The sequence below is a fragment of the Schistocerca serialis genome, chromosome 1 (assembly GCF_023864345.2).
Source record: "Schistocerca serialis cubense isolate TAMUIC-IGC-003099 chromosome 1, iqSchSeri2.2, whole genome shotgun sequence".
NCBI lineage: Eukaryota > Metazoa > Arthropoda > Insecta > Orthoptera > Acrididae > Schistocerca > Schistocerca serialis.
In genome coordinates this window covers 653,105,861-653,128,886 of record NC_064638.1, presented here as the reverse complement: position 1 = coordinate 653,128,886, position 23,026 = coordinate 653,105,861, and the positions used below count along the sequence as shown (strand labels likewise).

At 40.5% G+C, this 23,026-nt stretch overlaps 1 protein-coding gene across 1 annotated transcript in view; it reads left to right on the top strand.

The window, feature by feature from the left end:
* Window positions 1-23,026, top strand: part of LOC126479258 (leukocyte tyrosine kinase receptor-like) — a 782,006-nt gene that overhangs the window by 594,916 nt on the left and 164,064 nt on the right. Inside the window, 2 exon segments of the mRNA XM_050103770.1 lie at window positions 12,134-12,290; window positions 17,666-17,845. Coding sequence (XP_049959727.1) covers window positions 12,134-12,290; window positions 17,666-17,845 — 337 coding nt within the window.

Genomic DNA, 23,026 nt, shown 5'->3' with positions numbered 1-23,026 from the left:
GTTAGTTCGCCCTGTGACTTTTGCTGCTTTGGATTAGAGCATACTGTACTCCTACAAGTGACCACTGCCCCTTGTGTATTAAATGCAAATGCAACACAAAGGTTAAATTGTGGCAGTTTATCATATTTGTAAATTATCGAGAGTTCTTCAATGTGAAAAGCCATTTATGCCAGAATGACCATTCTTGAAACAAGAAAATACTTTTCTGAAGTGATTTGTTCAATAGTACTTGCCGCCCCAAACATGACACAAATGTTTCTAGCTGCCTCCACTGCCTTGACCACTTTGTTAAGCTCGAAGTAAGCAATATGTAACAAATGTTAGACCTTTTTCCATTTGTGCCTCTATTTTATAACATGTAAACAATATTTGCAAGACTCAGGAATGCAATATCTATTTGTAAGTGCAATACAAATACTAGAACTTCAAATAAGAGTATAACAGTAAATTGAAAAATACCCTCACAACAATCTAGGAATGTTGTATAACTGCCACGCGGGATTAGCCGAGCAGTCTAATGTGCTGCAGTCATGGAGTTTGCAGCTGATCCTGGTGGAGGTTCGAGTCCTCCCTCGGGCAGGGTGTGTGTGTTTGTCCTTAGGATAATTTAGGTTAAGTAGTGTGTAAGCTTAGGGACTGATGACCTTAGCAGTTAAGTCTCATATGATTTCACACACATTTGAACATTTTGTTGTATAACTGCACAGTGTTCACTTGATTTATTGAAGTTATTTTGTATGGAAAATCAGTATACAATAAAAAACAATTTTATGTATACCAAAGCAAGAGCAGAAACATGTCAGTGATGTGCTGCGCGTGTTCCTTGGTTGGGTGGTGGCTGGTGTTAATTGACCTGTGGTGTGGCCAATTGCCACTGCCTGCTGTAAGGTGGGGGCACTCTTGATCACAAAGAGGTCAGATTTTGATGCAGCCATGAGTTCTTTCCTGGAAAGTTTTGCTATTACTGATGTGTTACAAAATGAAGCATGTTATCATTGAGATTGCATCAGACTGATACCCTTAGTGGGCAGCCAAAATGCAGAACTTTGTGACTGCATTGCGTGATGTTACCTACTAGATCACAAGCAGATACAGCAGTGTAACAGTCTGAGTAGAAGACAACACTTCCTCATACTACAATGTTGCCAGATCATGCATATGTCTGAATTTAGAATTTTGTGGGGTGGCCAATTTTTGTGCTGTAGAGTGCACCTAGTAGAACAGCTTGTGATGGGTGGGGCTTTCCATGGAATACTGCCTCTGTAAAGAAACTGCTAAAGATGCAGCACTACTATTCAGTAATTATAAAGCAAAGCGTAGAATTACAGATAGATAAATGCTAAATGAAATATATATTACTGTTAAAAAGGCAGTATGTGAAGTGCTCAACAACTGTTGTGACAGAATCTTATCAAAAGAGCTTTCACAAAATCCAAAGAAAATCAGGTCATATGTAAAGTCATGAATAACACAAGAACTGAAATTGTTGGTAACAAAACAAAAGTAGAAATTTCTCAACATCATTTTCAAATTTTTCCAGTACAGACATTTTAGTGCTGCTGCTCTAGTTTAATTCTTGCACCACTAAAAAGATGAGTGATACAGATTTTATTTCAGTGGCTTTGAGAAACTACTGAAACTGCTAAAATTTGCCAAGGCCCCAGGATGGATCGAAATCAAATACCTCACAGTTCAACTGGCTATCTCTGTTGGTAGTGCTGACACACTCATCCATTGGTACTCAAAGGTGTGTGCCTGCTGGGTTCCTCACTACCTAACAGATCATTCTACAGCATGGACTGTGCACCTTCAGACTTCCATCTCTGTGGTCCAATGAAGGATGCATGCTGTAGGAAGCAGTATGTGGATGATGTGGACATTATCGATGCTGCAAGACATTGGCTCCTATGTTAATTGGTAGAGAAGTACCATGCAAGCATACTAGGCTGTTGGACTGAAGTGAGAGTGGGGTATAAATGGTGTATTGAAATCCTGAATAAAACAAACCTGCTTTCAGAAGCAAAATGTGTTGCATTACTTATTCAACACTCCTTGTATATTATCATGTAAAATTGCATCCTGCACAGTAGGCCACATTTTTGCTGATTGTAAACACTGTCTGATATCAACTGATTCTCATGATAAGTGGTAATTAAAAGTTACATTTTATTGTGAACAAGTTAACACATTCTGCAGTTACGTGAGTGCTGAGCTCATTTTAAGAAGAAATAACTAAGTATGTATATACATCATACGCCTGAAGCACATTGCTAATTTTTATGGTTTTTCAAGATAAAAATCAAAAGAGTATGTTCAACAGGCAACTTACATAAAACTGTCATATGGATGTACCACCCACTTCTGTTTTTGAAATTAAGAAAATTGTGTAGCCTCTCAAAACTAAACGCTCAGCTGGGTTTGAAGGTGTTGCCAGTCAAAATATAAAAAGACTTGTTCCTACATAATAAGCACTATCATTTTTGAATCTTTTTTGAAATACATAATACATTACTGGGGGCATTTGTCCAGAAAACTTGAAATAGTTTTTTTTTCAGCAAACTGTATTTGGGATTTTCATTGTTAGAGAATTGTTTCAGTTGCCAATTTATGCAAGTAGCCTTGTAATTCTTCCACCATAATTCATGTTTCAATTACTGCCAGTCCTTCACTATCATACCTAACTACTTGTTTTTTTCGTCATCCATAATTTCGACAGCTGTGACTATTTAGTGGAATTACATCAAATGTGTTCACTATCAGGAATCTCCATTATCCTGTTAGTAGACTAGTTGTACATTACATGTCACTCCATGCTACACATTTATAGTTCATATGTTATATGAATTAAAAACAGAAGAGTCAATGGAAAATCACTGATACAAAAAACAACACTATTATTGATATATAAAATTTTAGTTTTTCTTATTTTTAAGGGAGTTTAACAGAATAATTATACAACAGAAAAGATTATGTGTGTAGTAGCTTTCCTATCTATGGGGAACCAGTTCTGTTATTGATTCTGAGAAAGAACAACATATGCAGCTTTACACATTATGTAAAACTTATTTAATAGGATAGATAAAAAACATACTCACCAAGTAGCAGCAGAATACACACATAAAAGATGGTTGTAATTGGCAAGCTACCAGAGCCAGTGGCTCCTTTTTCAGGCAGAAGGATTGAAGGGGAAGGAAGAGTGGTGAAGGAAAAGGACTGGAGAGGTCTAGGAAAAGGGGTAGACTTTGGGAAAGTCACCCAGAAGTGCACATCAGAGGAGAAATACCGTACAGGATGAGAAGGAAAGACTAGTTAGTGGGGACTGCATTGGATGAGATTTGAAAACCTGAGAACTTAAAGGTGGAAGACAGGGTAATCTGCTGACAGAGATTACTGGTTAAACATCATGCATGAGTTAATAAAAGTGAAAAGCTAAGTTCATTGCACGTAACAGAGGTGGGAGGGGGTGAGGTGAAAAATAGATTGGAAAGACAATGAAAGATGTAGAAACGGAGTGAAGCAAAGAGTAGTTATAGTGAAGAAAATCTGAGACAGAAAAAATTAATGCAAATTAAGGCCAGATGGTAGGTGAGAACCAAGGACATGTTGTTTTGCTAGTTCCCACCTGCAGAGTTCTGAGAAACTGGTGTCTGGGGGGAGAATCTAGATGGAGCATGTGATGAAACAAGTGCCAAGGTCACGAATGTCATGTTGCCAAGCGTGCTCTGCAACAGGATATTGCGAGTTGCCAGTATACACCCTCTGCCTATGCCGATTCATGCTAACTGATAATTTAGTGGTAGTCATGCTAATGTAGAAGACCAGTGTTTACATGACAGCTGGTATATGACGTGTCATTTTGCAGGTGGCTCTCCCTTTGATAGTATATATTTTGCCAGCTACATGGCTGTTTAGGTGGTAGGAGGGTGCACAGGGCAAGTCTTCCAGCAGGGACAGTCACATTGGTAGGAGCCATAGTGTAGAGAGGTGGATGCAGGTCTGATAAGAATATTGCAGACATTGGGAGGGTGACAGAAAGCAATTCTAGGTGTGGAGGACAAAATTTCAGACAGAATAGATTTCATTTCAGGACATGATTTTAGGAAGTCATGGCCCTGTTGAACTAGCTGATTAACACATTCCAGACCAGGATAATACTGAATCACCAGTGGTTTGCTTCAAAGTCGTTTTTTGGAGGGATCAGCAGTACCAGGATTGGATGTGATGGCCCAAGAAATCTGCTTTTTAACTAGGCTGGTGGGTAATTATGTGCAGTGAAGGCTGAGGTCAGAATGGTGGTGTATTGCTGTAAAGAGTTTGCATCTGAAAAAATATGTTTACCTCGGATGCCAAGGTTATATGGGAGGGAACGTTTGATGTGGAAAGAATGGCAACTGTCAAAATGTAAGTACTGTTGTTTATTGGTAGGTTTAATGTGGACAGAATTGTGTAGCTGGTCTTTGGTGAGGATGAGATCAAAATCAAGGAAAGTGGCATGAGGTGTGGAATAGGATCATGTGAAATTTAATTGGGAGAGGGTATTCAGAGATTCCAGGAATTTTAGCAGGTCAGCCTCACCATGGGTCCATATGGTAAAGATGGTCTTTTACCAAACACCTCGGGTTTCGAATCCGTGCCAGATGGCATGGACCTCGATTACCACTAGAGGTCTCTGCAGCCATTGCGCCATAAGCCATGGCTGCACAGCGTGCTACTTTGCTTATTTCTGTGTATGAGTGGTCGTTGTTGATTCTGGGAGGTTTTCACTTGTGACCCTGTTGCTTCTTGTGTGTTGTTGTTCTTAGTGTCTGCTCGGTTGTCCGTTGTTGTTCATGTCCATCCGGTTTGTTTATTCACAGGCTGTGCCCGTTTGGTCCCACTGCGTTTTTGTTCATGGCCAACCCCACAACCGTTCCGGTCACAGTTACAACATTTTGGTGACGAGGATGTGAAGGTGGTAGTTGTTAGCGTGGAGGTGAAGTTGGTCTGTCTTCTGGAGCAACAGCAGCAGCTCATGCAGCAGCAGCAGCAGCTCCAGTTAGATACCCTACAGCAGTCACTGCGGTTGCTAATGGACAAAGTTGATGCAAGGGACGCACTACCACAACAGCTTCTGAGTCCTTAAGTGTCCGATGCTTTCCCATGTCCGCTTTCATTCCCCCCATTTAATGATGCTAAGGAAGACTGTGAAACATACGTACATTGGCTGAAGCAACATTTCACGACTTTCAAGTCACGGATGACTCCATGCAGCGGTCGTTGTTTTTGTCTTAGGCCTCCCCAGACATGTTCTTTCTTCTCCCATCTGCCGACCACCACAGCACCATCTGGGGCATTTTCAACCTACATGCAAGTTTCAGGGGGGAGGTGTCTGGTTCCAAGTGCTGCGGGTTTCGAATCCGTGCCAGACGGCATGGACCTCATTTACCACTAGAGGTCTCTGCAGCCGTCGTGCCATAGTCCATTGCTGCGTGCGCTCCTGGCCTGCGTATAATGTGAGGGCACCATGGTGGAGGCACATGGTACCAGCGGCCAATAGCAACATACCCTATCATGTATTTAAGCACCTGCCTCTCACTCAGTGAGGCAGTCTGATATTCGCGTGAGTCGCTGATATCTCGCCTACTGACAGCGTGTTACTTTGCTTATTTCTGTGTATGAGTGGATGTTGTTGATTTCGGGAGGTTTTCACTTGTGGCTCCATTGCATCTTGCGTGTTGTTGTTCTTAGTGTCTGCTTGGTTGTCTGTTGTTCGTATCCGTCCTTTCCTCTTCATCCATTTCATTTGTTCGTGGGCCGCGCCCGTTCAGTCCCACTGCGCTTTTCTTCACGGCCAACCCCCCAACTGTTCCGTTCAGGGTTACAACAGATAGCATCAGTGTATCTAAACCAAATTAGGGGCTGAAGACTTATGGGTCCCAGGAAAGCCCTCCCCCCCCCCACCCCCCCCTCCAAGTGACCCATGAAAAGGTTGGCATAGGAAGGAGCCATCCTGGCTCCCATGGCTGTACCCCTGCTCTGTTTTTAAGTCTGCCCCTCAAAGGTGAAGTAGTTGTTGGTAAGTAGAAAGTTGATTAAGGTGAGTAGGAAAGATGTCATAGGTTTGGAATCAGTTGGGCACTGACTGAGGAAATGTTCAGCAGCAGACAGTCCATGTATGTGGGGGATTATGTTGGTATAGAAGGGGGTGGAATCGCCGGCCGCTGTGGCCTAGTGGTTCTAGGTGCTTCACTCCGGAACTGTGCTGCTGCTACATTTGCAGGTTCAAATCCTGCCTCAGGCATGGACGTGTGTGATGTCCCTACGTTAGTTGGGTTTAGGCAGTTCTAAGTCTAAGGGACTGATGACCTCAGATGTTAAGTCCCATAGTGCTTAGAGTCATTTGAGGTGGCATCAATGGTTACAAGCAAGATGTGTGGTGGTAGTGGATTGGACAAAGATTTCAGACAATCTAGTAAATGGTTGTTATCTTTGATGTAGGAGGGGAGTCTTTGTACTATGGATTAAAGGTGTTGATCAAGTAAGGCAGATATATGTTCAGTGGCTGATTTGAAGCCAGCAGCTATAGGACGACCAGGATGATAGGGTTTGTGGATCTTAGGAAGAAGGTGTGTGGTTTGGGCGGTGTGAGAAGTTCTGTGGATTGAGATGTTAATCCTTGTGAGGGACCTGAGGTTGTAAGGATGGACTGCAGGTCAGTTTGAATCACAGAGATGGGATCTTGATGGCAGACGCTGTATATAGAAGTGTTAGATGGCTGGTGTAGACCTTCACTGACGTATTCCTTTCAGTCAAGTACCACAGTGGTAGATCCTTTGTCTGCTGGGAGGATAAAGATGGAATGTAGAGCCTGGAGCTCTGCAGAGAACAGGATAGGGTCATGTTGCAGGGATCCGAGTAAGGGTTGTGAAGGATTGTTGGATGTGAGGAATTCTTGGAAGGCTTGTAAGGGATGATTCTGAGGTATTGGTGGTGGATCAAGTTGGCATTGTGGTCTGTACTGTTCAAGGCAGGGTTCAATGTCTGTTTTGTGGTTGGAGAGGTTTTGGGATTGGGTTGCAAAGTGATATTTCCAGTGGATATTACATGTGAAGGAATGTAGGTCCTTCACCAAAGCTGCATGATCAGATGCAGGTTTAAGGCTGAAAGTGACGCCCTTAGATAATACAGATAATTCTGGAGGGGAGAGTGCTTTAGATGAGAGGTTAATGACACTGTATTGTTGTGACTTGTTCTTGGGATTATGGGTTATTCTTGGTCTGGGAGGCAGTGGTGAAGGCTGCGGGATGTTAAGGAGGTTGACCAAGCTCAGTTTGTAGGAGAGGAGTGGTGGTTGATGGTGTGGCTGTTTAGGGAGCTGCAGAGGGACAGGAAGGGAAACACCACTGTTCGGATAGTTTAGGGGAAGGTGGGATAGCTTTTTGAGGTGAAGTCTGGCATGCTGTTGCAGTTTGGAGTTGGCTTGGCAGATGATGCCATTCAAGGAAGTGAGGGGGCGCAGATAAGTGCAGGATATTGTAGAAGGAGAGAAGTCTGGTAGAGTGGAAATTGGCTGATGAGGCATATAGGTCACAGGTTAGCTGGGTAAGAGCAAGAGACTGCTGTATTTGGAACTGTAAAAGAACCTGGTGTAGGTTAGGATTGCATCAAGAAACAGGGACTTTCAATGTTAGGCCTTTTGGAGTAGCTCCAAGGGACAAACAGGTTTCAATAAACAGAATGTGGGATCTTAGTTTTAATAGTGCAAAGGCATGTTTTTGAAAAGAACAGAGGTAATAAGAAATTGGAATCATCATGACAATAGGGGACACTTTGGAGACTTAGAAATTGTGGGGGTAGCAGAAAATAAATAAGTAAATAAGCAGATATATAGAAAGATAGAAAAATGGAAGAAAAGCAGGGAAAAACATCAGAAAAATTAGAAACATTCATACAAAAATCATTAATCAGAGGTAATGAGTGGGTGATCGATATGATGCAAAAAAAGTTATTGAAAAAGAAAAAAATTGATATGGAAAGTTGTGAAAACAGAGGAAATTTTAAAAACTGGGTGAACAGAAAGCAAAAGTCATAGTAGTAAATGTAAACTACATAGCTTGGGAATTAAAGTGATGTAAGAGATGGCAATAAAAGTCAATCAGAGCAGTTTGCCAAAAAACAAAAGCATGAAAACATGAAGGAATAATGTTTAAACAAGATAAGTGGATGGTGGAAAAGAAAATAGCTGTCAAATTTGCGAATAAGCCGGTGAAAGACAATCAGGAGAAGGCCATGCAGTGTAATGAACTGCAAATTGTATGCAAATTCATAAATAAAAACGGAATTGATATGTTGTTGTTGTGGTCTTCAGTCCTGAGACTGGTTTGATGCAGCTCTCCATGCTACTCTATCCTGTGCAAGCTTCTTCATCTCCCAGTACCTACTGCAACCTACATCCTTCTGAATCTGTTTAGTGTAATAATCTCTAGGTCCCACTTTACGAATTTTTACCCTCTCCCCTTCCCTCCAATACTAAATTGGTGATCCATTGATGCCTCAGAACATGTCCTACCAACCAATCCCTTCTTCTAGTCAAGTTGTGCCACAAACTCCTCTTCTCCCCAATTCCATTCAATACCTCCTCATTAGTTATATGATCTACCCATCTAATCTTCAGCATTCTTCTGTAGCACCACATTTCGAAAGCTTCTATTCTCTTCTTGTCCAAACTAGTTATCGTCCATGTTTCACTTCCATACATGGCTACGCTCCATACAAATACTTTCAGAAACGACTTCCTGACACTTAAATCTATACTCGATGTTAACAAATTTCTCTTCTTCAGAAATGCTTTCCTTCCCATTGCCAGTCTACATTTTATATCCTCTCTACTTTGACCATCATCAGTTATTTTGCTCCCCAAATAGCAAAACTCCTTTACTACTTTAAGTGTCTCATTTCCTAATCTAAGGGACTGATGACCTTAGCTGTTTAGTCCCCCTTAAACATCCCAACAACCACCACCACCATCCTAATCTAATTCCCTCAGCATCACCCGACTTAATTCGACTACATTCCATTATCCTCGTTTCGATTTTTGTTGATGTTCATCTTATATCCTCCTTTCAAGACACTATCCATTCCGTTCAACTGCTCTTCTAAGTCCTTTGTTGTCTCTGACAGAATTACAATGTCATTGGTGCACCTCAACGTTTTTATTTCTTCTCCATGGATTTTAATACCTACTCCGAATTTTTCTTTTGTTTCCTTCACTGCTTGCTCACTATACAGATTGAATAACATCGGGGAAAGGCTACAACCCTGTCTCACTCCCTTCCCAACCACTGCTTCCCTTTCATGTCCCTCGACTCTTATAACTGCCATCTGGTTTCTGTACAAATTGTAAATAGCCTTTCGTCCCTGTATATTACCTTTACCACCTTTAGAATTTGAAAGAGAGTATTCCAGTCAACATTGTCAAAAGCTTTCTCTAAGTCTACAAAGGCTAGAAACGTAGATTTACCTTTCCTTAATCTAGCTTCTACGATAAGTCGTAGGGTCAGTATTGCCTCACATGTTCCAATATTTCTATGGAATCCAAACTGATCTTCCCCGACATCGGCTTCTACCAGTTTTTCCATTCGTTTGTAAAGAATTCGCGTTAGTATTTTGCATCCGTGACTTATTAAACTGATTGTTCGGTAATTTTCATATCTGTCAGCACCTGCTTTCTTTGGGATTGGAATTATTATATTCTTCTTGAAGTCTGAGGGTATTTCGCCTGTCTCATACATCTTGCTCACCAGATGGCAGAGTTTTGTCAGGACTGGCTCTCCCAAGGCCTTCAGTAGTTCTAATGGAATGTTGTCTACTCCCGGGGCCTTGTTTTGACTGAAGTCTTTCAGTGCTCTGTCAAACTCTTCACGCAGTATCGTATCTCCCATTTCATCTTCATCTACATCCTCTTCCATTTACATAATATTGTCCTCAAGTACATCACCCTTGTATAGACCCTCTATATACTCCTTCCACCTTTGTGCTTTCCCTTCTTTGCTTAGAACTGGGTTTCCATCTGAGCTCTTGATATTCATACAAGTGGTTCTCTTTTCTCCAAAGGTCTCTTTAATTTTCCTATAGGCAGTATTTATCTTACCCCTAGTGAGATAAGCCTCTACATCCCTACATTTGTCCTTTAGCCATCCTTGCTTAGCCATTTTGCATTTCCTGTTGATCTTACTTTTGAGATGTTTGTCTTCCTTTTTGCCTGCTTCATTTACTGCATTTTTATATTTTCTTCTTTCATCAATTAAATTCAATATTTCTTCTGTTACCCAAGGATTTCTACTAGCCCTCGTGTCATTTTACCAACTTGATCCTGTGCTGCCTTCACTACTTCCTCTCTGAAAGCTACCCATTGTTCTTCTACTGTATTTCTTTCCCCCATTCCTGTCAATTGTTTCCTTATGCTCTTCCTGAAACTCTGTACAACCTCCGGTTTAGTCAGTTTATCCAGGTCCCATCTCCTTAAATTCCCACCTTTTTGCAGTTTCTTCAGTTTTAATTTACAGTTCATAACCAATAGATTGTGGTCAGAGTCCACATCTGCACCTGGAAATGTCTTACAATTTAAAACATGGTTCCTAAATCTCTGTGTTACCATTATATAATCTATCTGAAACCTGTCAGCATCTCCCGGCTTCTTCCATGTATACAACCTTCTTTTATGATTCTTGAACCAAGTGTTAGCTATGATTAAGTTGTGCTCTGTGCAAAATTCTACCAGGCAGCTTCCTCTTTCATTTCTTCGCACCAATCCATATTCCCCTACAGTGTTTCCTTCTCTCCCTTTTCCTACTACCGAATTCCAGTCACCCATGACTATTAAATTTTCGTCTCCCTTCACTATCTGAATAATTTTTTTTATTTCATCATACATTTCTTGATATATGCAAATAAAAATGGACCCGTCTATAAGCACAGAAATCAGTACTATAAAAGATAAAGGGCCAAAGTGTTGATTAATCTTAGTAATACAGATAAACGAATGGATTACCACATAAAGTAGAAAACAGACGATAGTTTGAACAAGACAGACAACAACAAAGACTGAAAAGAGAGTTAAATAAGAAGGAGTGATGGCTACATGGGCTAATATAACAATGAAAACAGTCAATTACTGGCGAAGTTATTTAACAGGATAGATAAAAAACCTACCACCAAGTAGCAACAGAACACACACATAAAAGATGGTTGTAATTGTCAAGCTTTCGAAGCCAGTGGCTCCTTCCTCAGTCAGAAGGGTTGAAGGGGAAGGAAGAGGGGTGAAGGGAAACAACTGGAGAGGTGTAGGAAAAATGGTAGATTTTGGGAAAGTCACACAGAACTGCAGGTGAAGAGAGACTTACTGTACAAGTTGAAAATGAAAGACTGATTGTTGAGGACTACATTGGACGAGATTTGGGAACCAGCCGGTGGGAACTAGCACTAATTAGCAGGTGGGAACTAGCACTACAAAAAGTCTGTGGTTCTCACCACCCACCTGGCCTTAATCTACATTAATTTCTTGTGTCTCAGCATTTCATCACTGTAACTACTCTTTTCTTCACTCCATTTTAGTTTTCTACATCTTTCATTGTCTTTCCCGTCTATTTTTCACCGCCCCCCTCCCACTTTTGTTACGTACATTGCACTTAGCTTTTCACTCTTATTAACTCATGCATGATGTTTAAGCAGTAATCTCTGTTGCATGTTATCCTGTCTTCCACCTTTAAACACTCAGGTTTTCAAATCTCGTGCGATGCGGTCCCCAACAATCAGTCTTTCCTTCTCATGCTGTACGCTAAGTCTCCCCTGGCCCGCAGTTCTGGGTGACTTTCCCAAAATCTATCCCTTTTCTTGGACCTCTCCTGTGTTTTTCCTTTACCCCTCTTCCTTTCCCATCAACCCTTCTGCCTAAAGAAGGAGCCAGTGGCTCTGAAAGATTGCCAGTTACAACTGTCTTTTACGTGTGTGTTCTGCCGCCACTTGGTGAGCAGATTTTTCATCTATCCTATTAAATTATTTTACACGTATGACTAATCTCATAAATGTGCTCCTAAACAGAAAATGAATAGTTAAAATATTAATTGTGTGCATGACCAGTATTATGTAATTTCAGCTTAGGAATGGTACTGAAGGAAGGCCAGTACTGATAGCAGCTGGTGGTGGTGGTCTTGGACGAGAGTCTTCTGGCACTCAAGGCAGACAGCATGGACATGGCATTAATTTGAGCAGGAAAGCATTCTCTGGAAAAGAACACAACACTACAACTGCTGGTATGTACTTATTATTTTCAGAACAGCATTAAACTCATAATTTATATTTCCATGGTGTTTTAAGAGCACTTCATAGAGAGAAATGTTGTCAAGAGTTTCTATCTGTCTTGACACACACACACACACACACACACACACACACACACACACACACACACACACACACACACAGTAACAGGCTTATTTGACATCTAAAAACAATTGCTTCTTCTTATCCTTCTTTATAGCTGAGGTCGTTAAAGCTTACTTATGTCATGAGGTGAGGGTATAGGATAATGATGATACAGATCAGTCTATCAAGTGAAGATATAAAGTTATGTATTCTCAACATGAAGCTTGGTTTAACACAACAGTGTTTTACGGGGTACATTACTATTTTGGGTTGTATGCCCTGCCCTCCTCTGACTTTATAATTCACTTACTCCACAGAATGTAGTTGCTTTATAGCTGCAGTATGTGCTAGGTCGTTCTGTTGTTCACCTGTATTCCACTTCTTAGAGTCAAATCCATTCTGTACATCCCCTGAAACTTTATCGTGAGCTCTTATCTTTTCTTATAGTTGCATTTGTCTTTCCACTTATTTCGCTTTTCATCTCTCTCTCTCTCTCTTTTATTCTATATTACTGTATTTTCTTTCATATAGTTTTATTCCTCCTCTCTCTTGTTTTTAGCTCTCCCTTCCACTTGTCTGTTCCTACCCATCTTCATTTCATCCAGTTTTCTTATTCATTATGTCTCCATACTGTGTCTTTTTGTCAACTCCTCATTTAGCCTTCCAGCTCCACAGCTTTTAAATTCTCATATGTAGCTGCTGTATCATTGTTAAATTTTCTATTGCTCTTCTCTGTCACACTTGCCTGAGATGAGGATCTGCATCACTTTTCAAAAATTTTTCAAAAAATCTTTTTTTTTTTTTGCCAGAGTAGGCAAGTTAAAAACGTTGTAAATTAATGAATTTGCCAGCTTTAGTGTAGATGTCTCCATTTGGTGGTATTTAGCAGGCAGACATTCTAAACTGTAGATTCCCTTTGCTTTGATATCTAATTATATTTTTCATCTGAATAATGCTTTGCAATTGCTTTTTCTGAACTTATTAAAACTTAGTAACCCATTTTACCTGTTATTATAAGTTGTCTCTAAATGTCATGACATCAGTGGTATTTTACTGAATTTTCCACTATCTTATGTTTGCTTCTCGTGATTGAGCATCAGATAATGTACAAAATGTTTTCATCTACTCTTGCAAATAAGTATCTAGTTCACATGGATTGAGCTGTTCCCTCTAACAGGACATATAATTAAAAAGTCTGTCACTTGACTAGCAGTTTTTTCATCCTAAATTTGATACTCCATTATTATTCAATGAAAAATTTTGTTTTTGTTATGTAGTGCCACTGAGTTACTGGATAGTTGAATAAATATATTTTAGACTCTGTTAATATACAATTTAAAATATTACTTAGCTCAAAAAATGGTCACTTACCATCACTCTGCTAGCGTTATTTGTATGGGTTATATTCACGCTATGACTAATTATAACTAATGCTTAGTTGCTTGCTTTTATGATTACAAATATGCTTCGTACACAACTAATAAACCTGATCTGTGAAGATTTCCACATGGAAGGTGATATCAGTGACCATGAGGCAATTGTGGCAACAGCGACCACCAGAGTATGAAGAGCAACTAAAACAAGATTTCCACATAGAAACTGATATCTGTGACCATGACGCATTTGTAGCAACAGTGATTATGAGAGTATGAAGAACAACTAAAACAAGTAAAAAACGTGTGTTCAACAAACAAGGTAAAGAGGTAGTAGTGTCACATAACAATAAGGAATTCGAAACATTTAGAGCTGGAGAGGAGCATGTAGAAGAACTGTGGTCAGGTTTAGAAGAACAGTTGACCATGCACTTGATAAATATGTACTTAGTCAAACTGTTCATGATGTGAAGGACTATTCATGATACACAGTCACTCTAAGGAAACTTCTGAAGAAGCAGAAACTACTGCATAATAGGTTTAAAACAAAGCTTGAAGCTTTAGATAGGGAGATGCTGAATGAAAAGCATTTGGCTGGAGCCTTCAGCAACTATTGTGGCAGAATGTTTTTGAAGGATATCTTGCATAACCCAAAGAAATTCTGGTCATAGGTACAGTGGCTCAAAAGTTAGTGTTCTAACGCTCATGGAGGAAACTGGAACTAAGATTTGTGGCAACAAAACAAAAGTAGAAATGCTGAACCCCGTTTTCAAACATTCCCCTGCAAAAGTAAATGCAGAGTATTGGTTGAACATAATACTTGCTACATAAGTGAAATAGATATTAGTATCAGGGGAGTTTTCCAGCGTGCTTGATGTCACATATAAGATCTTCTCTAGAATTATCTTACAAGAACTCAGGAACGACTTGACCAAGAACTTGGAGAATATCAAGGAGCATTCTGTCCTGAAAGAAGCTGTCCAGATCAAATTATCAGCCTTAGCTGGATCATGAAACATCAAAGAGTGAGAAACAAGAGGTTGGTCACCACTTTTGTTGACTTCAAGAAAGCATATGACAGTATCCATCGTGAGTCATTACTTAAAATCCTCGCTGAATTTGGATTGCAACTAAAACTCATTAGTCTTATTGGACTCACCCTTAAGAATACTAAATCAAAAGTTAAGTCAGGGGGAAACTATCTGAATCATTTGAAATCCGGACAGGACTTCGACAGGGGGATGGCCTCTCACCACTACTATTTAACTGTGCACTGGAGAAAGTCCCACCAGAGTGGAATAAGATATGTCAACCAAACATCAAGATTGGCAGAAATATCAAACTCAATTACCTGGCCTTTGCTGATGATCTAGCGCTGCTTGCAAATAGTGTGGAAAAGGCTAAACACTAAATTGAAGAACTTGAAAAAATAGCAGCAAAAGTTGGACTTTGGATCTCGTTTGAAAAGACAGAAATGATGCCATCCTTCAAGGTTGAAGCTCCAGCCATTACAGTGAATGATAACAAACAAATTAAAATTGTAATTAAATTCAAATATCTTGGGGAGGTTATAAGTTTGAATTAAAACGAGAAAATGTCAGTAGAAAGCAGAACAACTAAACTGAAACAAGCGCCACACATCACCTGGCCAACATACAAGAAGAAATGTCTCTCGATAAATGCAAAACTCAAGACACTGCCACTCTGCTATTAAACCTGAAGCAACCTATGCTAGTGAAACACTGTTGAAGATGAACACCAAATCAACCACAGACAAACTACAGAAGGCAGACAGAAGAATCCTTAGAACAATTATAAACAAAAAATACCAAGTAGAGGGACAGTGGTGAGTATTACCTAATGAAGTTGTATATCAAGAAACTGAGTCAATAATTCATACAATGTGGAAAAGGAGGGTTGCTTTTTTCCGCCACATTTCCAGACTACCAGGAACCAGGCTACTGAAACAACTGTTCACCTTCTTTTGGAAGTAAGACCGAGAACAACTGGTTCGAAGAAGTCCAAGGTGATTTAGATGAGTTAAGCTTGACAATGCAACAAATTGAAGGCAGAGAAGAAAAGAAGATCCTGATACACAGTGACATGAGATTCAAACTAAAGACATTTGCATGCAAAAAATACACCAAACAGAGGAAGAAAGGGCAGCCATGTCATAAAGGATGAAGAAGTTTTGGGAGCAGAAGAGGAAAGCCAAATCTACACCTAGTATTAAGACTTAAATGTATATGGATTGAATAAAGTGCTCCAACGTGGGCATAAAATATGTAAATAACATCAGTGGAGTTTAAAAACAGTTGAAATTGTTAATATTGAGCAACACTCCAGGGCCCAGTGGGATCCCTATCAGATTCTATACCAATTTTATGGCTGATTAATCACTCTTTTAATCATAATCTACTGTATGTCCCTCGCATAGAGAACACTGCCCATCAGTTGCAAGAAGGCACAGGCCACACCTGTCCACAAGAAGGGTATAAGAAGTGATCCACAAAACTTCTGTTCAGTACTGTGACACGCATTTGTTGTAGAATCTTCCAATATATTCTGAGCTCAAATATAATGAGATATCCCAAACAGAATGACCTCCTCCATGCCAACCAGCATGAATTCTGGAAACATCAGTCATGTGAAATTCAGCTTGCACTCTTTTCACATAATATCCTGAAAATCATGGGTCAAGGCAGTCAGGTAGATGCAATATTTTTAGATTTCCAAAATGCATTTGACTCAGTACCAACTTATGTTGCATATCAAAAGCATGGATGCATGAGATATCAATTAAAATTTGTGACTGGACTGAGCATTCTTGGGAAGGAGGATGCATCATGTAATTTTGGATAGAGGGTGATTGACACAAGGAAAAGTAACGTTGAGTGTACTCCAGGGAAGTTTGGTGTGATCCTTACTTCTCATGTTGTCTGTTGATGACCTTTCAAACAATACTAATGGTAACCTCAGACATTTAGCAGAAGATGCATTTATCTCCAATGAAGTACCGTCTGAAAAAAGCTGCACAGTCAGTCAGATCTTGATAAGATTTCAAAGTGATGAAATGATGATATCTTGCTTTAAGTATTCATAAATGCAAAACTGTTCACTTCCACAAAATGAAAAAATATGGTATCATATGACTACAGTATCAGTGAGTCACAGTTGGGGTCAATCAGCTTGTACAAATAACTGGGTAGGGACATAACATGGAACGAGCACATAGGACAAAGGTAAAGCAGGTAGGCAACTTTGGTTACTGGGAAAATGCAATCAGTTTACTAAGGAGGTTGCTTACAAATCTTTTGTGTGACTCATCATAGAATATTGATAAGCACAGAAGGGCAGCACAAATGGTTGTTTTTTTACCCATGAGAGAATATCACAGAGATTCTGAAGAAAGTGAATTGGTGAACACCTGAAGATAGATGAAAACTGTCCAGAGAAAACCTGCTAACAAAGGTTCAAGAACTGCTTTAAATAATGAATCTAGGAATATACCGCAACCCCCTGTGTAGAGATCATAAGGACAAGCTTATATTAATTTCAGTGCACACAGAAGCTCATAAGCATTCTCCCCATACTCTATATGTGAATGGAACAGTAAAATGACCTAATAACTGGTACAATGGGAAGTACCTTCTGTTGCACACTTCATTGTGGTTTGACTAGTATGGAAGCCGATGTACATATAGGCTACTTCTCTCTACATATTGTAGTCACAAACATTTTCACTAATTTAGTAATTATGACATGCTATACATCAATAAAAAATGCTTGTCTGCAGAGTTAGTTGCTTATAGAACTGACCAAATAATTGCTTATGTGCTCAACTGCATATCATTCAGCACATAATACTGCATAAAATCTTTTTTCTTCAGGTGCTGGTGGTGGCTGGAGAAATCACACAGATACAGGAAACCCCTTCACTGGAAGGTCATTGATCCACGGTGGCCGTGGTGGTCGTGGATGTTCTCATGTTTATATCAATGAAGGATCAGGTGGTTTTGGAGGAGGTGGCAGTGGCTGTCGTGCTGGAGGTGGTGGTGGTGGCTTTGCAGGTGTGCTCCATGAACTCAAAAATAGCAAACTTCGTTCTGTTCCAAATTGTGTAGATTATTTACAGTGGCATTTATTAGATGCTTACTTTTCATTTTTGAAACACATCCAATTTCAAATTTTCTTAAAGATTCCATATTCAAATTTAGGAAAATTAATATGCATTGTATATTTAAGATATTATGTGGAAGAGATGTAGATAAACAAGACTGACCTTTTAGCTGTGTTTTCGGGCAATGTCCTTCCTTAGCACCAGTAACAGGTACATAGTATGTAAGAATATGGGTGAGCCTATGCTCACACACACACACACACACACACACACACACACACACACACACAACCACATTAAGCTACATTTTCCTGCAACTACAGTTTGGCTAGCGCAAGGGATTATGTTGGCATTGCAGTATGAATATTGTTACTAGACAACTGTTTATTGCTCATTCTCATCAGATCCATAATAAATACTGTACAGGTAAAGTTTTGTTTCAACTAATACCATTCTGCCATGAAATTAATCACTTTTATTCATTTCAAAAATATTACTGTCCACGAACTATTGCCTCACAGATGCTGCTTGTCATGCTGATACAAACTTTCATCATCTCCAAACTGTTACTCTATTGTGTGCAGTACACAGTGCTGTAAAATGTGTTCATATCCTTCTGCATTTAGCATTTTCTTGGACGCAACAAGGGTAGCGCAACCTAACCTTGAGAAATATCCCACAGTGTAACACCACCTCCTCTGTACTTCACTGTTGGTACCACATATAATGACAGGTAATGTCTGACAGACATTCACCAAACACAAATCTTCCTGTCAGATTTCCACAGGGTATAGCATGTTTTATCACTGCAAATCAATCATTTTCAGTCACTCCACTGTGCCCTGGTGTCACTCTTAGCACTGACTACAGAAATGTGTGGCTTAGAAATGTTTTTCTGACTTCTTTAAATGCCAGTTTACATTCAGTGACTCAGTTACACAGTTTTTACTTTTACTCATTCCTTCTTGTTTCAAACAAGCCTAATTTGTACCATGCTTGTTCAAATGTGGTGCTTTGATCTTTGCCCATTACTGCCACATCCTCTGCCGATGTAACGCCTCCCTTTCTTCTGTCCAGGGTGTACCTTTCCTTCGAGGCTTTTCCTAAAATCCTCAGACTTCCTTCAGGATACGTCTCACAGACTTTCTGTTCTGGAGATCAGTTATTCTCAGTTCTTTAATGTCATTTTCAGTTTCTGTCAGCCAAGTGGTGTGAACCTTCTTGTTTTGTCAGAAGGTGTCCAGATGGTTGTTCAATCTGTTGGAGGCGCTCTTGCAACATTGCTATAGAAAGCTACCCTTCTTTTTCTTGCACAGTCAGAGATCCTCTTGATGTTTGTAGAACTCTGAGATATGTCACCTTCTGAATTCCCCATGTTCTCCTACTGGGCCTAGGATCTTCCTGAGGATTCTCCTCTCTCTGACTTCCAGTTTCTCCATCAGACCTCTCTGGTTCATTGAAAGACATTCCATGGCATACAGGGTTTCTGGTCGTATGACTGATGTGTATTCCAACTTGATGACTCTCATGGATAATGAAGTTTTTTCTGATAAGTTTGGTTCAATCCATTTGCTAAGATACTCAAACTTCTCAGTCCTTTTGATGTTTCCCTGGTGTAGTAACATCTCTCTATTAGCTTCTTTGATCTTGGTGAAGAGCTCTGTTTTCTCCAGCGACACCTGAAGACCCAGTTTGGCTGCCTGTTTTCTGAGGCAGCTTACCTGCATTGTTGCCATTTGAAGAGAATCATCAGTCAGTGCCATGTCATCTGCAAAAGCCATGCCATCTATAATCAGTCCTTCGTTCTCATGGCCCAGGTAGACACCACTCTAAAAACCCAACTTGGTTAGTCCCTTGTGCCATTCTCTCACAACCTTGTCAAGGACACAGTTGAAGAGAAGTGGGAAGGGTCCATCCCCTTGTCTCACTCCAGTTTTTACCGTGGAGCTTTCTGAGATCTCACCTCTAAATTTGAATCAAGGTTTCTAGAATGAGTCTGTGCATTTTATTGTCTTCTAGTTTCTAGAGTACGTTTTTAAGCATTTCTCTATCAATGGAGTCATAGTTATTCCTGAAATCAACAGAGGTGAAGGCCACCTTGCGGTTTCTCATCTTGTAGTATTTGTGTGTGTGTTAACTGGGGGCCTAAAATGATGGAGAGGCTCCATCCCTGCCACAGACATAATGGTCCACAACCCCACGATGACTAGCGCAGTACACTTCACTCCTCTGCTACCTCACATTGAACCACTCTTCCAGGGTTATTGTGTGGTTCAGCCCCCAGTGGACCCTCCAGGGAATGTCTCACACCAGATGAGTGTAACTCCTATGTTTGCATGGTAGAGTAATGATGGTGTACATGTATGTGGAGATCTTGTTTGTGCAGTAATCGGCGACATAGTGTAGCTGAGGCACAATAAGGGCAACCAGCCCGCATTTGCTGAAGCTGATGAAAAACTGCCTAAAAACCATCCACAGACTGGCTGGCTCACCGGAGCTGACACAAGTCCGCCGGGCAGATTCATGCAAGGGACCAGGCACTACTTCCCATTCCGGAAAGCCAAGCATTAGACCACACAACTAACCAGGCTGTGTGTTAGTACAGTTTTAAGGTTGAGGATCGGTTCAGCACAGGATCAGGCCTCCCTAAAGCCTCCCTGATATTCTCCCAGCTGACTATCCAGTAGATCTTCTGCTCTTGTCAGTAATGTCTTGGGGGGGATCCTGGTGTTACTGGGACAAGGGAAATTTCACAGTAGTTCTTCAGATCAGTAAAATCTTCCTTTTTGTGAAGCAGATGAATCAGAGCCATATTCCAATCAGATCGTAATTTCACTGTTTTGCAGATGCCCTGGATGATCTCGGTGAGCTTTCCCACGACATTGCTTCCAGCACATTTCCAGAGTTCAGCAACAACAGAGTCCCCTTCAGCTGCCTTATTACTCTTTAGAAATTGAATGATTTGTCCAACTTTTTCCACTGAAGGAGGCATTGAGTACAGGTTTGGTGCAGTTTGTTTGTAGTCAGTCTCTCTGCTGGGTGGATCACAGTTGAGTAGATTTTTAAAGTACTGAGCTAAGAGGTGGCAGTTGTCCTTGTCGTTAAAAACCAGTTTGCCTTGCGAGTCTCTGAAGTAGAGACTTGGCAGATTGTATTTTCTGAGTGTCTGCCTGAAGGTTCTGTAGAAATGTCTGGAGTTATTCTTAGTGAAGATCTCTTTGATTTGGGCTAGATGGTTTTGTGAGAAGGTCCATTTTGTTCCTCGAATTATCTTAGCTGTAAGCCTTCTTTGTTCCAAAAAGTTCTCCCAATTTTTTTTTTTTTGGTTTTCTTACAATTACACTTCCCCCAGAGTGTCTGTCTTTGGGTTATTGCATTGTCACAGTCTTCATTCCACCATGGATGCTTGCTTCTTCTCGTGAGGGGGGTGAGTTTGTTGGCCGTCTGCACAATAGTATCCTTCAGTTGGTCCCAGCTGTTGAAATCTGTACTTTTCAGTCTCTGGCTTACTTCTTGTCTGTTCTTTAGTTGCTCTACGTCAAATCTCACCATCCTGGAAGTTGTGTGTGCCGTAGTGTTTCTAGGCTGGAGTCTTATTTTGATCTTTGAGAGATATGGTCTGAGTCCAGATTGGCACTTCTTAATACCTTCAGGTTTTGTATTTCCTTTTGAGATTTTCTTGAAATGGCCACATAATCTACCTGGAATTCACCTAAGTTGGTGTTAGGTGACATCCAAGTCTTCTGCTTCCTAGGCAGGTGTTTCATGACCAACCCAAAAGTCCTACACAGATCCACCCATTGTGGTTGGTTCTCATATATCCCAAATAGTTGCCCACTATATTTCTATACTTTTTCTCTCTTCCCAGTTGGGCATTGAAGTCACCAAGCAGTATGATGGTGTGTGTCTCTGGAACAGTAGAGAGAATATCTTCTAATCTTCCCAGAATTTGTCAGTTCTGTCTGGATTATGTCTGTTGTCCTGGTTGGTTTGGGCATGTACGTGGACTATGTTGTAGCCCTTGTTAGTGCATTTGAGGGAGAGGATGGATACATGATTGCTTGTGAAGGTGAAGTCAATCACTGAATCCAGTATCTTGTGACTCATTATAAATCTGTACCTAAGTGGGGTACGTTGTTCGTTACCTGCTGACCCACTTTTTCTTTGAGGTTCTGTACCCTTGGGACTTGAAGGCACTATCATCTATGAATTTGGTTTCCTGTACTGCTGTCAGTACTATGTTGTGTTGTGTTAGTGAATCAGTCAGATGTTTCAGTTTACCCACTTTGACCAGTGAATTGTGAAGAAGCTTTACCCTCTTGATCCGAGTTTATATGTGGTGATTTCAGGATGCTCCGACTCATCCTCAAAGCATGTTGATGTGGACTCCCCAGAATCTGAAGGTCTACCAACATCACCTTGGGTGACAGTGGATTGGTTACTACCTGGGGTAGTGCATTCAGCAAAATTTTCCTGCATGCCCAGTTGAAGATTATTCTTCATGGGACAATGGTGAGCCACTGACCAAGATACTACCCAAGTTGGTAGCTTGAGAGGCTTATTATTTGGGGTTGTCACCCTTAGACAGGTTGCCTTTACTTTGGCTAAGGAGCTCTGTCCACCCCTCTCTTTACTTATGACAAGGGATGGTAGGAAAAAGGGCAAGGAAGGGGCAGGATGATGATAGGAAAATGTGGACAGATAGGCCACTGTGGAACACATTTTGTCTGGCTCCTACCCTTCAGTCTGTCTGGCTTGGGTGACTCTTCTGGTCACTAAACCACTGCCGGCATAGCCCTCCAGATCCAGAGGATGCAGACCTCCTCATCAACACTGACAGTGCTTTGTTAAGGTGGTGTCTCCTGAACACATTATATATATATTCTCATTTCATTATATGTATTCTGCTCTGGATGTTTCATTACTGAATTTATAACAACATTTGGGCTTGCATATTTATACAGAAAAAAATCCCAATCCAGACAGAGATGGCAGAAGTGAGAGCACAGTTAAATGTTTTTTATTGTCCTGCTTGTATAAAAATGACATAGACAAGGTGTACACACCCTGGGACAACCAGAATATCTGGGAAGAACACAGAATTTTTTTCATCTGGGAGAAAACCAGGAAA